Source organism: Zootoca vivipara, chromosome 1 (genome assembly GCF_963506605.1).
Source record: "Zootoca vivipara chromosome 1, rZooViv1.1, whole genome shotgun sequence".
Classification (NCBI taxonomy): domain Eukaryota; kingdom Metazoa; phylum Chordata; class Lepidosauria; order Squamata; family Lacertidae; genus Zootoca; species Zootoca vivipara.
In genome coordinates, this window is record NC_083276.1 from 85,927,443 (window position 1) to 85,940,828 (window position 13,386).

At 46.3% G+C, this 13,386-nt stretch overlaps 1 protein-coding gene across 1 annotated transcript in view; it reads left to right on the top strand.

Annotated features, from left to right (window-relative positions):
- The window catches only part of AAMP (angio associated migratory cell protein), a 23,129-nt gene continuing 9,743 nt past the window's right edge, over positions 1–13,386 (top strand). Inside the window, exons 1-9 of the mRNA XM_035127908.2 lie at positions 1–170; positions 1,952–2,077; positions 3,726–3,845; positions 4,729–4,868; positions 5,711–5,855; positions 6,764–6,847; positions 8,129–8,244; positions 12,025–12,119; positions 13,292–13,382. Of these exons, the coding sequence (XP_034983799.1) occupies positions 41–170; positions 1,952–2,077; positions 3,726–3,845; positions 4,729–4,868; positions 5,711–5,855; positions 6,764–6,847; positions 8,129–8,244; positions 12,025–12,119; positions 13,292–13,382 (1,047 nt within the window). The 5' untranslated portion in view covers positions 1–40. The remainder of the gene's footprint in view (positions 171–1,951; positions 2,078–3,725; positions 3,846–4,728; positions 4,869–5,710; positions 5,856–6,763; positions 6,848–8,128; positions 8,245–12,024; positions 12,120–13,291; positions 13,383–13,386) is intronic.

The window sequence follows — 13,386 nt, forward strand, 5'->3', positions numbered from 1 at the left end:
GTAGGCGCGTGCGGGTTGCTGGTAGGCTGAAGTCGGCAGCATGGCGGAACCCGCAGACGGGGCAGACTTGGAGGCGGCCTCGGAGGGGCTCTTGCTGATGGCAGCCGGCGATGAGGAGGGGGCCGCGGAGGAGATCGTGGAGGTGGTGGACCTTGAGGCGCCTGGACCCGGTAAAGAGGCGAGGGACTGGGCGGCTGGGACGGGGATTGGATCGAGGTCTTTTTCCAGGGACTTTTGCAGAGGAAAACGAGACCACCCTGAAAAGTAGTAAGAGGGTTGACCGGTTAGGTGTCATCACCCCCATCCTCATTATCGCCACTCAGTCTGTCAGATTTATTTGTTAGGAGACTTTGGTCATCACTAAACTACAGCCTAGCAGAGCGAAACATTTCAACATAAATGGCCCCCTAGCACGTTGGACCTCGTTTTGTGCAATAAATCATTGGTTCATCTGTTGGGTGCCTAGAGCAACCCAAGAAACCTTATATGCCATAGACTTACTATATTTATGCCTATCAAGTAGTAAATAGCATGCTTTCTCTCTAATGTTAAAAAAAAAGGGAAACTGGCCTTTGAATCTTTTTCACAACCCATCCCTAGGGGAATTATACAGGAAACAGTATAATACACTGTAAACCATCTTTTGGTCACAGATGCACATACATTTACTGATATTCTGGTGTTCACCAACATCTTTGTTATTTACACACCCAGAGATAGGATGGATTTAGAGCTGGCCGTTTGGAGGTGCTGTAACTCAAGAATATTACAAAGACAGGTCCCTACCCCAAGAGGCTTACAATCTAGAATGGACACAGTGAAACAACAGGGAAAGGGGGAAATGAAGTACAGTAATGGGGAATATATGTGATTATTTCATTTTCATGTTATTTGGCTTTGGGAACAATTCTGTGTGCAAGAAGCTGCCATAAAGTAAGCTGATGTAAATTAAGCCAGTGTAAAGTTACACTAGGTCCAAACATCATGGGGCATCAGGGGTGGGGCTGGTTTCTGCCTAAGCTTGGTAGAGAGAAAACAAGCATTTAAAGTAGTTTTTTATGCTGGGTTGCTAGGTCACATGACTGAGCTGAATGGGCTTAGGGTGCAGTCCAAATTCTGCCCCCCAGTCACACCTTTTGAGGGACTTATATTGGCCTTAGCTCTGCTGACTGAGCCAGAATGAGCAAGGTACACTGGCTTATCTTTGGCTGAGCTAGGGTTGGCTCTAAGGCAGGCATCCCCAAACTTCGGCCCTCCAGATGTTTTGGACTACAATTCCCATCTTCCCCGAACACTGGTCCTGTTAGCTAGGGATCATGGGAGTTGTAGCCCAAAACATCTGGACGGCCACAGTTTGGGGGTGCCTGCTCTAAGGTGATCCACTGCTTCCCGTGTTGCTCATCCTGGTGGATTTTGCCATAGGATTGCTGCCTTGGTTTTAAAAAGGTGTAAGTACAAAGCAGGTGATGGAGTAGCAATCACAGGGGGAATGAGAGAAGGGGAGCTGTTTGGAGGCAATGAATAAGAGAACAGAGGAGAGAGGGGGAAGATGGGTTCCATAGTTATCAAAACCGATGTCTCATGTAGGTTAGGGAAGGCTATTATGCATTACAACCTATAATTTGACATAGGAATATAATTGAGGGGCTCAGGTTTTAGTGAGAGCAGCATTTCAGACCACATGGAGTGGAAGGGGCTCAGGAGATTAGGGTTGGTGATTTCTACAACTTGTCTGAATCCTTTGCGTCTATGACTTACCGACACTTAGCTGTGGACTGATGTTGGCAGTTTACCACGTAAGGTTCATCCTTCTCCTCTAAACAGGATGCTGAGCACACACAGAGATGCCACAGTTTAGCACACCTGCTTTTACTTATCATGCTGGGTTGGCGGGGGGAACCTTAATGCTGAGTGGCTTTGTAAAATAGCATTGCTTTGTTTGCTTCTGCAGATGATCTAGCTGATGAAATGGAAGATGTGGATTTAGATGAAGAGGAGGCTGATTGGGAGGACGTTGAGGCAGAGGAAGGCATGGAGGCCCAAGATGACAGTGAGGTCACATTCTCCAAACACACAGGTGAGCTGGTAGAGGAATGAGAGTAGGCATCTCATTCATTATCTAGTGTCCCAGGTTTGGGCTTACTTATTTTGTGCCTATTTTGTAGCCTAACAAGACTACTTTATCAACTAGGTTTCTTTTGCAAGTAATAATAAAGGATTTAACCAGCTTAACTAGCCCATGAGCCTGTTTCTACATTGGGCCTGCTAATTTAAAGACAGGGTTTGTGATGTGAATCATCTCTGCTGGTATTTTCCAAGATGGTGCTCTTCCATGTCTTTCTTTCACCTTAAAAGGGCCAGGTGATCTTAAACAAGGAATGGAGGGGAAGCACCTGTGCATTCTTAATAATAATAATAATAATAATTTATTATTTATGCCCTGCCCATCTGGCTGGGTTTCCCCAGCCACTCTGGGTGGCTTCCAGAAAAATATTAAAATGCAATAGTCCGTCAAACATTAAAAGCTTCCCTAAACAGGGCTGCCTTCAGATGTCTTCTAAAAGTCTGGTAGTTGTTTTTCTCTTTGACATCTGGTGGGAGGGCGTTCTACAGGGCGGGTGCCACTACCGAGAAGGCCTGGTTCTCTGTAACTTGGCTTCTCACAGCGAGGGAACCACCAGAAGGCCCTCGGCGCTGGACCTCAGTGTCCGGGCAGAACGATGGGGGTGGAGACGCTCCTTCAAGGTATACTGGACTGACGCCATTTAGGGCTTTAAAGGTCAGCACCAACACTTTGAACTGTGCTCGGAAACGTACTGGGAGCCAATGTAGGTCTTTCAAGACTGGTGTTATATGGTCTCGGCGGCCGCTCCCAGTCACCAGTCTAGCTGCCGCATTCTGGATTAGTTGTAGTTTCCGGGTCACCTTCAAAGGTAGCCTCACATACAGCACATTGCAGTAGTCCAAGTGAGAGATAACTAGAGCATGCACCACTCTGGTGAGACAGTCTGCGGGCAGGTAGGGTCTCAACCTGCGTACCAGATGGAGCTGATAGACAGCTGCCCTGGACACAGAATTGACCTGTGCCTCCATGGGCAGCTGTGAGTCCAAAATGACTCCCAGGCTGTGCACCTGGTCCTTCAGGGGCACAGTTACCCTATTCAGGACCAGGGAGTCCTCCACACCTGCCCGCCTCCTGTCCCCCCCCCAAAAAAAAACAGTACTTCTGTCTTGTCAGGATTCAACCTCAATCTGTTAGCCACCATCCATCCTCCAACCGCCTCCAGGCACTCACACAGGACCTTCGCCGCCTTCACTGGTTCTGATTTGAAAGAGAGGTAGAGCTGGGTATCATCCGCATACTGATGAACACCCAGCCCAAACCCCCTGATGATCTCTCCCTGTGGCTGCATGTAGATGTTGAACTGCACTGTTGTGGCTACAGGATGGTGCTGTTTCAGCTGAGGGTGTGCTTCACTTTCACTGTTCTTTCCTTAACGTTTTGCTGGGAGAGCAGCACAGTCATGCCCCAATCAAGGATGGGGAACTTGTGTCCCTCTAGCTCCCATCAGCTCCCAGCCAGCATGGTCAATGGTGACATCTGAAGGCTTGCAGGTTTCCCGTCTCTGATCCTTTTGGTTCCTCTTGTTTGGATGCCCACAATAAGACTGTGAGAGAGGTATGTCTGGCTTAGGTCATAACATTGTTCTGTTTGTTCCCCTTAGCGTCTGTTTTCTGCGTCAGTCTTGACCCCAAGACCAACACGCTGGCAGTTACAGGCGGTGAAGATGACAAGGCTTTTGTGTGGCGCCTCAGTGATGGTGAGCTCCTCTTCGAATGCTCAGGTGAGGCTCTTCTGGGTAATACCTTGCAACTCTAATGCCAATATTTGAATTGCTTTGTGTTGCTGGGGTCAGCATAAAACAGTTGAACAACAAATACTTCCCTCTATCTCAGAGAGCCCTGGGGATAAAGTGATCCATATCTAAAAAAATTATATATAAGAAACTCTTCAACAGGTGATTTGGATAGGAAGGTGTAGCAATGGAAAACATCTTTATTTTTGTGGTGACTGAATATCACCTCCTTTTACTTCTGTCATTGAAAGGACTGCCTGCAGATTGCCATATATGGATAACTCCACATTAAGGGTATACTCTAATGGCCCTGCTCTACTGAAGAAATAATAATTCCAACAGGGCTGGGGGACCTGTGGGCTTTGAATGTTGTTGAACTACAATGCTCATCGTTGTTGACCGTTAGCAATGGTGGCTGGGGTTCATGGGAGTTAGAGCCTGAAAGAGCCATGGTTATTTTCAGGGCTGTTCATTGTGTTGAGGCCGGGTGTGTGTGATATTATTGAGCTCCATAGAGGAACAGGAGGACACTAATACCTCCGCTGTTGCAAACACACATATAGCTATATGGTGCTTTACAGTGTCCAGAGCACTCTCTCTGCATTATCTTTCACAACAACAGACCTGTAAGGTAGATTAGGATTATCATCCTGATGTTGCGAATGGTGGCAGGGAGTGGGTTGAGGCTGTGAGAGAACGATGTATAGAAAGATGGTGGCTTTCCTGCAGGCCAGGAAGTGCGCTCATGGCAAAGGAGAGAGATCAGGCACTTCCTGGTATGCTATACTTGCTTATCTTGGAGGACTCTTCATTGAACTTAATGGGATTGATTTCAGAATATGCATGATCTTGTTCTCTTCATTATCCCTAGGACACAAAGATTCCGTCACTTGTGCTGGTTTCAGCCATGATTCCACATTCGTGGCCACGGGTGACATGAGTGGACTGATAAAAGTCTGGCGGGTGGACGCCAAAGAGGAGATCTGGTCTTTCGAAGCGGGTGACTTGGAGGTGAGAAATGAGGCCTCTAAATTCCGGGACAAAAGTTTTCGCCATGAGAAGATTTCCCAGTGGAAAGCATGACCACTGTCTTGATTCTAGGGAGAAAACTGTGAGATATTTCAGATAAATTATTTCCTCTGACAGAAATGCAGTGCTTTATAGGCCTGACATTTGGAATATTCCATTTGAAACAGTTTCTAATTTGGTTGGGCGCAACAATGTAATATGGAACAAATTGATGCTTTCTGTGCAAGCTACAGTGTTAATGATTTCTACAAGGCTGTAAGTTTCGCTCATTCCCTGTTCTTTTCTATTCTGCCATAGTCATACAAAGGCTCACAAAACCACATGGCAACGTCATAGCGCGCCAATTGCACAACCTATATATTAGGTTGCAGTCGTAAGCAAGGCATACTGGTGAGATAGTGTGGTGTGGTGGCTAAAGAGTGGGAGCTAGGAGGCTGGAAGTCTCCAGCTGAAATCTCACCTTGGCCACAGACTTGCTAGGTAATCTCAGGCAAGCTCCCATCTCAGCCTTGGCCCCTTCTCCATCTCCCCTGTTGGCATTATATGGGGATAATATTGACCTCAATTAAAGTGTGATTGCACGGAATACTGAGAAGAGCACGTTGTTGTTGTTTAGTCATTAGTCGTGTCCAACTATTTTCACCAACTCAAGTGTTATATAAATGCTATACATTAAACTTTTGGGGTACGTATTTAAGAGTTGGCAGTTATATAACTTTTGCACAGTGAGAAAGAATTTGTTGGTTGTGTGCAAAGCAGCTGGCTCCTTTCTGGTATTGCTTAGCTCCCAGCCTGTTGCTTTCTCTTTCTCTTCTTGACCCCAGTGGATGGAGTGGCACCCTCAGTCCCATGTCCTTCTGGCTGGCACTGCTGACGGCAACTCCTGGATGTGGAAGATTCCTAGTGGAGAGTGCAAGACCTTCCAAGGGCCATCCTGTCCAGCTACGTGTGGTCATGTCCTTCCTGATGGTGAGGAGCAGGGCTTGGGGTTACAGAATTGTTATAGGCATGGCACTGTCCAATGGCAGAATATGTCGGCTTGGTTCACCCATGATGCTAAAGCATGGTTTGTTTGTTATATTTATATCCCACCTTTCCTCCAAGGAGCTCAAGGTGGCATGCACAGTTCTCCCCTTCTTCATTTAATCCACAGAACCCCGTGAGGTAGGTTAGGCTAAGATACAGTGACTGGCCCAGTGTCACCCAGTGAGCTTCATGGCTCAGTAGGGGATGTAAACTCTAGTCTCTCGGTCCTAGTCCAACACTCTAATCACTACACCACACTGGCTTATTGGTTGGTTGAATCTTTGAACCCAACCAACAGGGCACCCATTGTTTGTGTTTTGGGAAATTATGACTCCCGGCTGTTCTAACTATGATTTTGTGTTACGCCTGAGCCCAGTAGCATTGCTTAATCAATTTTTTAGCCACTCCATCCCAGATACTGGCCAAGTTACAGAGGCAGAAGGCAAGGCCAGATGGAAAACAAACCAAGCTTTGGAGGAATAAGCTATGGCTTGTTTGCTGGATTGTAAGGCAGCTCCTGGGTTTTTGGGGGGAGTGGGGGTAGAATGGTTAAAACAAACCATATTTTAGTGTCATGTGTGACTGCAGCTGCTGTGAAATTTGCCTCTTCCAAGCACATTCTCTGTTCCTTTATGCACAGAGGCAGCCTTCCCCAACCTAATGCCCTCCATAGATTTTGAACCTCAACCAGCATGGCCTATGGCCAGCAAGGAAAGAAGTTGTAGTCTAAAACATTTGGAGGGGAAGGCTATAATAGCAAAAGATTGTTTTACAGTTGGGGTTGACTCTTGGGCTTCCTTGGGATCTCCCTGAATATGACAGAATGACTAACGCAAAGACGCTCAATGCAGGGAGGAGAGCTGTGGTCGGTTACGAAGATGGGACCGTGCGCATCTGGGATCTGAAGCAGGGCAGCTCGCTGCACGTCCTCAAAGGTACCAAAGGTTCTGTTCGGTTGCCTGTTTCCATTTATTTGCTGCCAGGAAGCTGGAGCAGGGTTGCGATACCTCATTGGAGGAGCAAGGGGAGGTGTTGCTCAGAAACCTCTTTCAGAGTACTAGCTTTGCACGGGAACTGTAAAGGCAGGAAAGAACCTGAGGAGAGGGAGGAATATGGATGGTTTTCAAGAAACATGGAACCCCAAGTCCAAAACAAAAAACAGAAAAAAACTCTGCTTTCATTACTGTAGCCTATGCAAGATTTCATCTCTTTGTACCTTGGCATATTGGCATCCTCTGCTTGGGGGATGTACAACTTAGTTGGCAACTTAGTTGCCTTTAAACAGGAATAAGATGAATACATGGAGGATGAGGCTATAGCTCCTAGTCACGATTGCCGCATACATTGTATGCAGTATGCCTCTGAACACCAGTTACCGGGGAATAGTATTGGGAGAGGCTGTTGTGTTGTCCTTGTGAGTTTAACCAGGACAAAGGTCATTTGGGGGGGGGGGTGTCCTGTGATTTTGCCTGCTTTTTCCTACCTCATTGTGGGCTTCCCAGAGGCATCTGGTTGGTCACTGTGGCAAACGGGATGCTGGAAGCCTTTGGTCTGATCCAGCAGGAATCCACTTGCCTTTGTATGAGAATCAGTTAAATTACAACAAAGACTGAGATGGATTGCTTTGAAAAGTATCAACAGACCTTCATCAGTCACTGGGTTGGGGCAGAGGGGAGAGGTGTGTTGGTCAACCTTTCTTGTGAAATTGCTAGGGTTGCCAGAGTCAATAGAGGACAGGACTTCTGTGCCTTTAATTGCCCTGCTCTCTTTTGAGTCTGAAAACCTTAAAGAGAAACCAGCAGACCCTTTGCTTGGAAATTAAACAAAGGGTCTGCTGGTTTCTCTTTAAGGTTTCCAGACTCAAAAGAGAGCAGGGCAATTAAAGGCAGAGTCTGGCAACCCTAGAAATTGCACACCCAAGGGCCACTGAGCCACTTCTGCTCGCAGATAACAGGGTGTTATGAGTGAAGGCATAGGCCACAAGCCTCTCTAATGGTTTTCATGTTCTTATATGAAAAGTCATAGTCTTTTTGTTATTTTCTCTTGTGGCTGTAATGTGTTTCAGAATCGGCAAATAAAAAATAAAATAAGAAATGGAACAGGGTATCATGAACCAAGACACAAGCAACTATTTAGGGCAACGAAGGAGGAGGAAGGTCTTAGCACACGCCTAGGCACCCTTCGTTGTGTGATCTTTGCTCTCTCACCATTTCTAGGTCAGGACGGGCACCAGGGCCCGTTGACGTGCGTGGCCAGCAATAAGGATGGCAGCCTAGTCCTGACAGGCTCTGTTGACTGCCATGCCAAGCTGGTGAGCTCTGCAACTGGCAAGGTGGGTGCCTTTTTCCCCTCCATGCTGGAATGAATGTACGTGGGAACTTCCTCAGCCCAGAGGGTGTGAGTGTGAGAAACTGTGTTTGTTGCGGCAAAACCTTGTATTGCCCATTTGGATAGAAGTTGCATTTTTACTCCACCCTTCTTCCAAGGAGCTCAGGAGTTCTGTCCCCTTCTTTTTTTCATTGTCACAACAACCCTGCAAAGTACCTAGGTTGGGTGGAAAGTGACCTGGGTCTCCCCGCTCCTAGTCTGGATTTTACACCAGGGTGGATAAAAATCAATGATTTTTTTAAAAAAGAAATGAATCTGATTTTTTTGATTTACCGGTAAATTGATTTTTTTAAATTTAAATTGGATTTTAAAATAAAATGCTTTTGGAGGAAAACATCTTTCTAAATATAGTTTTATATTTAAGTTACATTGTAGTCCAAAGACCATCAGGAAATAAGGATTTGTTTTAAGTTTTTCATGTGTGCTGAAACTCAGTCTAAGTTTTTTTTAAAAAAATGTGTAACCACATCAGTTAACAAACATGGATACATATGCTATAATGTTATTGTTTTAGTTAAATAAATTTTTTAAATTGTTATTAAGGAAAGGATTATTTTTCTCCTTCCAATAAAGTACAGCAGAAAAGTTGTCCAAATATAAACAGTTAACTTATTGAACCTCACAATAATTTCATAATTATCTGTCTGTGTATTTCTGATAGTATAACCAAATCAGTAATTTTTGATGTAACTGTAAAAACTATTCTGAAAATTTAATATTCCAAAAATATTAAGATTATACCAGCAGGAATGCCTTTCTGTTAAAAGGGGGGGGGGGAGATTTAAATCAAATCCACCCTGACTCTTAACTTTTCTAGTATCAGAGAGTTAAACTACTGTACACAGTAACCCCTGCAAACAGGGAGCTTTCTTCTACCATGCCTTGTGCATCTGGCTCTGTTTCACGTCTTGTGTTATCTGTGCATAGCTCTATGGGGCAGTTGTAGCTCTTGTAGGAGATGGTCAGGGTTTTGCAATGTCACTCCGCCACCGCCATGCGGAGAGGGGAGCCAAGCTCTGGTGAGTGAGATGGGCCTGTGACTTCCTCTGAAGCCAAGCTAAAATTGAAGGGAGTGAGGCCCAGGATTTGTTGCCACTCTCTCTCCCCCCCCCAATTTTTTTTATTCCTTTTATAATAAGACATAACAAATACATACAAACACCACACTACAATACAGATAACAAATCCAACAAAACAACATAAAAATACATACATTTTCAGATCTAGTTTCCTAAACATTTCAAGGTGACTTCCTCAACTCCCCTCTATCTGAGCTTCATTATACATCATCTTTAGCAGTTTTCTAAAAATCATAAGTTTAACCTTATTTTACATTTTATCTTTACCTTAACTTTCTAACATTAATTTCTTAATTCCATAACCATTTATGTCCTGTAATACTATTCTCTACTTATATACCTATAGCCTATAACAACTTCCAAATGAATTTCAAAATTTCAAATATTGCAATATCTTTTAAAACATCTTTTAAATTTTATCTTCTTACATTTAAATCTTCTTCCACCGACTCTTCTCTCTGGTCACGCACTCTCCATGTCAGTTCAGCAAGTTCCATAAACTGGATTTGTTGCCACTCTCTACTTGCTCTGCATCTCCAGCTTGGAGCAGGAAGAAAGAGGTGTTTGCACATCACCTTGCCTCTACACCTAACAGGCACCCCAAGCTCAGAACGCCTTTGCCCTCTCCTCTTCGCCTCTGAAGGTTGGGGTATTCTCACCTTTCCCTCGCCAGCTCTAAGCAGAGAAGTTGGATTATTTCAGGAACATTGTGTGATGTTGGGGTCATTGGAATAACAAAAACAATAACAATAATTCTTTCCAACAGCACCTTAAAGACCAACTAAGTTTTTTATTTTGGTATGAGCTTTCGTGTGCATGCACACTTCTTCAGATACACTGAAATAGAAGTCCCCAGACTCTTATGTAGAGAAAGGGTGGGGAGGGGGTATCACTCAGAGGGGTGGTGGAAATGGGTGATTGACTGACTGATAGCTGTTGACGACTGTAAACGACTGCAAATGGTCTTGCATGAAAAAGCAAGGGGTGAGATGGCTGATGTCAGATTTATGTCCATTTATCCTTTGGTGTAGGGTTTGGCCTGTTTGTCCAATATAGAGAGCTGAAGGGCCTATATTGGACAAACAGGACAAACACTACGCCAAAGGATAAATGGACATAAATCTGACATCAGGAATTACAAGACAGAGAAACCATTAGGAGAACACTTCAATCTCCCAGGACATTCTATACAAGATCTCAAAAGTAGCTGTCTTACTACAAAAGAATTTCAGAAATAGACTGGAAAGAGAAGTTGCTGAATTGCAACTTATCACCAAGCTTAAAACCATGGAGAGACCTGGTTTGAACAGAGACATTGGATCCTTATCTCATTATCCTATATAATAATGTCCAAGTTGTCCCTGCGTCCAGTTGTCCCGTGTGTCCCTGGGGTACTGCGCATGTACCCCAGAGACACAGGGATTGGACGGAGGGACAACGGCCAACCGCCGCTCCGCCAACCGCCGCTCCGAAGCCCAGTCTCATGCTGGAGGTGCGCGGCGAGGCGGCGGGGGAAAGAAGCGCTCCCCCCGGCAGCCTTGCCGCGCACCGCCGGCATGGGACGGCGCTTCCTCGGCGAACACAAGCAGGCAGACAGCCCGCCTGCTTGCCTTCCCTGAGGAAGCCGAAGCGGCAGCGGGCGCCGAGGGAAGCCGGCTTTGGCTTGGCGGCGGCGGGAAGAAGGGGAGGAATTCCTCCCCTTTTTCCCACCGCCGCCAAGCCAGTCCCTGAGCCGAAGTGCGGCGCGGCGGGGGCTTTTCGCCGTTTGCCTTCCCGGAGCGAAGGGGTAGGCAAACGGCGAAAAGCACCCGCCGCGCCGCATTTCGGCTCGGGGACTGGCTTGGCGTGCGCGGCGAGGCGAGGCGAGGCGGCGGGGGGGAGAAGCGCTCCTCCCCCCCGCCGCCTCGGCATGCAGCGCCGACATGGGACGGAGTTTCGGAGAAGGTCTCCGAAGCCCCGTCTCATGCGGGAGGTGCGCAGCGGGGGGGGCGGGAGAAGTGCTTCTCTCCCCCCCCCCCGCCGCCGCCTCGCCACGCACCTCCCGCATGGGACGGGGCTTCGGACACCTCCGAAGCTCCGTCCCATGCCGGCGCTGCACGACAGCAGCGTTCTAGCGCCCGTTTTTAAACGGGCTGAATTCCACTAGTACATGATAAAGTGATATTCAGCCATCTCACTCCTTGCTTTTTCATGCAAGACCATTTGCAGTCGTTTAGTCGTCAACAGCTATCAGTCAGTCAATCACCCACTCCCACTACAAGGAGGGAGTAATATCCCTCCCCACCCTTTCTCTACATATAAGCGTCTGGGGACCTCTATTTCAGTGTATCTGAAGAAGTGTGCATGCACACAAAAGCTCATACCAAAATAAAAAACTTAGTTGGTCTTTAAGGTGCTGTTGGAAAGAATTTTTTTATTTTGTTTCGACTACGTCAGACCAACACGGCTACCTACCTGTAATAATAATTCTTATTCTTATTACCAGTATTTATTATTCTGGTTGGCCAGTGAGGATGCTGTGGTGACGGCTGGTTTTCCAGGTGTCTCCTCTGGTGTTCTGAGCTAAGTTTGTAGGCTCTTTCGATTTTGTTGGGTCTTGAACCATGAGTAGTGTATATTATCATTGGCTGTTTCTTTTCCTGCAGGTTGTGTCTGTGTTCAGGGAAGAGGCCATTGTCCCCAAGTCTTCTGCTGAGGAGGCTGAATCCAACTCAGTTGAATCTCTGGGCTTCTGCAATGTGTGAGTTTTGCCTTCTGGGTTGTGGGAACTGCCTGGAACTGATTGCTGAAATAAGTGAAACGTTTCCATCAGGGATGGGGAACCTGCAGCCCTGCTGGTTTTTGTTCCCACAAGTCCCTGCCAGTGGTCAGGAATGATAAGAGTTGTAGTCCAACAATGTCTTGAGGACCACAAATTCCCCATCCCTGGTTTGCATGAACAGAATGGAAGGGGACAACTGCCTGCAACATAATGCAGAGCAGCCTTTGCTAACCCAGTGCCCTTCAGATGTTTTGGACTACTGTATTATAATCAGCCCAGCCACTATGGTAGTGCTTGTTGAGGCTTATGGGAGTTGCAGTTCAAAGTATCTGAAGGGCACCAGGTTGGCAAAGTCTAATCTAGTATAAGACCAATATGGGCTAGATACCACTGCATCATGAAATCTTAATTCCCCCCCCCCCCATATATGGCATTTTCTTCACCCACCCTTTGAACGCATACGCATGCTTTGGGACTGCTTACAATAATTGAACAGCAATATCACGAAACCACAATATCCAGTAAAATTATGTTGGGAGAGAGGCAGACTATTTCGAAAACAAACTTCAGATGGAAGCATCTTCCCAAGAGGACAACAGCCTGCCCAGGGTAGTTGGGATAGTTGAGTCTTTGCAAGCCTATCGGCTTCTGAGATTTCACCAGGCATTCCCACATGCTTCAAGGCTATCCTCTGCCAGAAGGACTGAAAAGATAAAGGAGATTTGTTTTAAAAAATTAAACGGGGTTCATAGGGAGGCTGGTAAGGATCCGTTTCTACCCTCGTGCACTACCATTACAGGATACACATAATTCTTGAGAATATTTATGAGCATTTCTGCCAAAGTCTTGTGCTATTTCGTGGAACCCATTTAAGGGGAAAGCTATCACCAAATTCTGAGAAGACTCTGCCTTCATAGTCAACTCCTGCATTACTCCTTTTCTGAAGGAGCAAGAGCCAGCCTGGTGACTCCTGAATGACTGCTCTTCTTGCAAGGAGGTTTGGACTCCACTGGGAGGAGATTACACACTGTTTTTTGTTGGATGGGCTTGCTTACTTATTAAAGTGCATTGCCTGCTTTTCCACAAAAAGTTGCACCCAGAAGCCTCCCATTAAAAAAAGCTCCTCTTTCTCTGGCTTTGTTGTCATGCAGGATGCCGCTGGCTGCTGTTGGCTACTTGGACGGGACCTTGGCCATTTATGACGTTGCCACACAGACCCTGAGACACAACTGCCAGCATGAGGTAG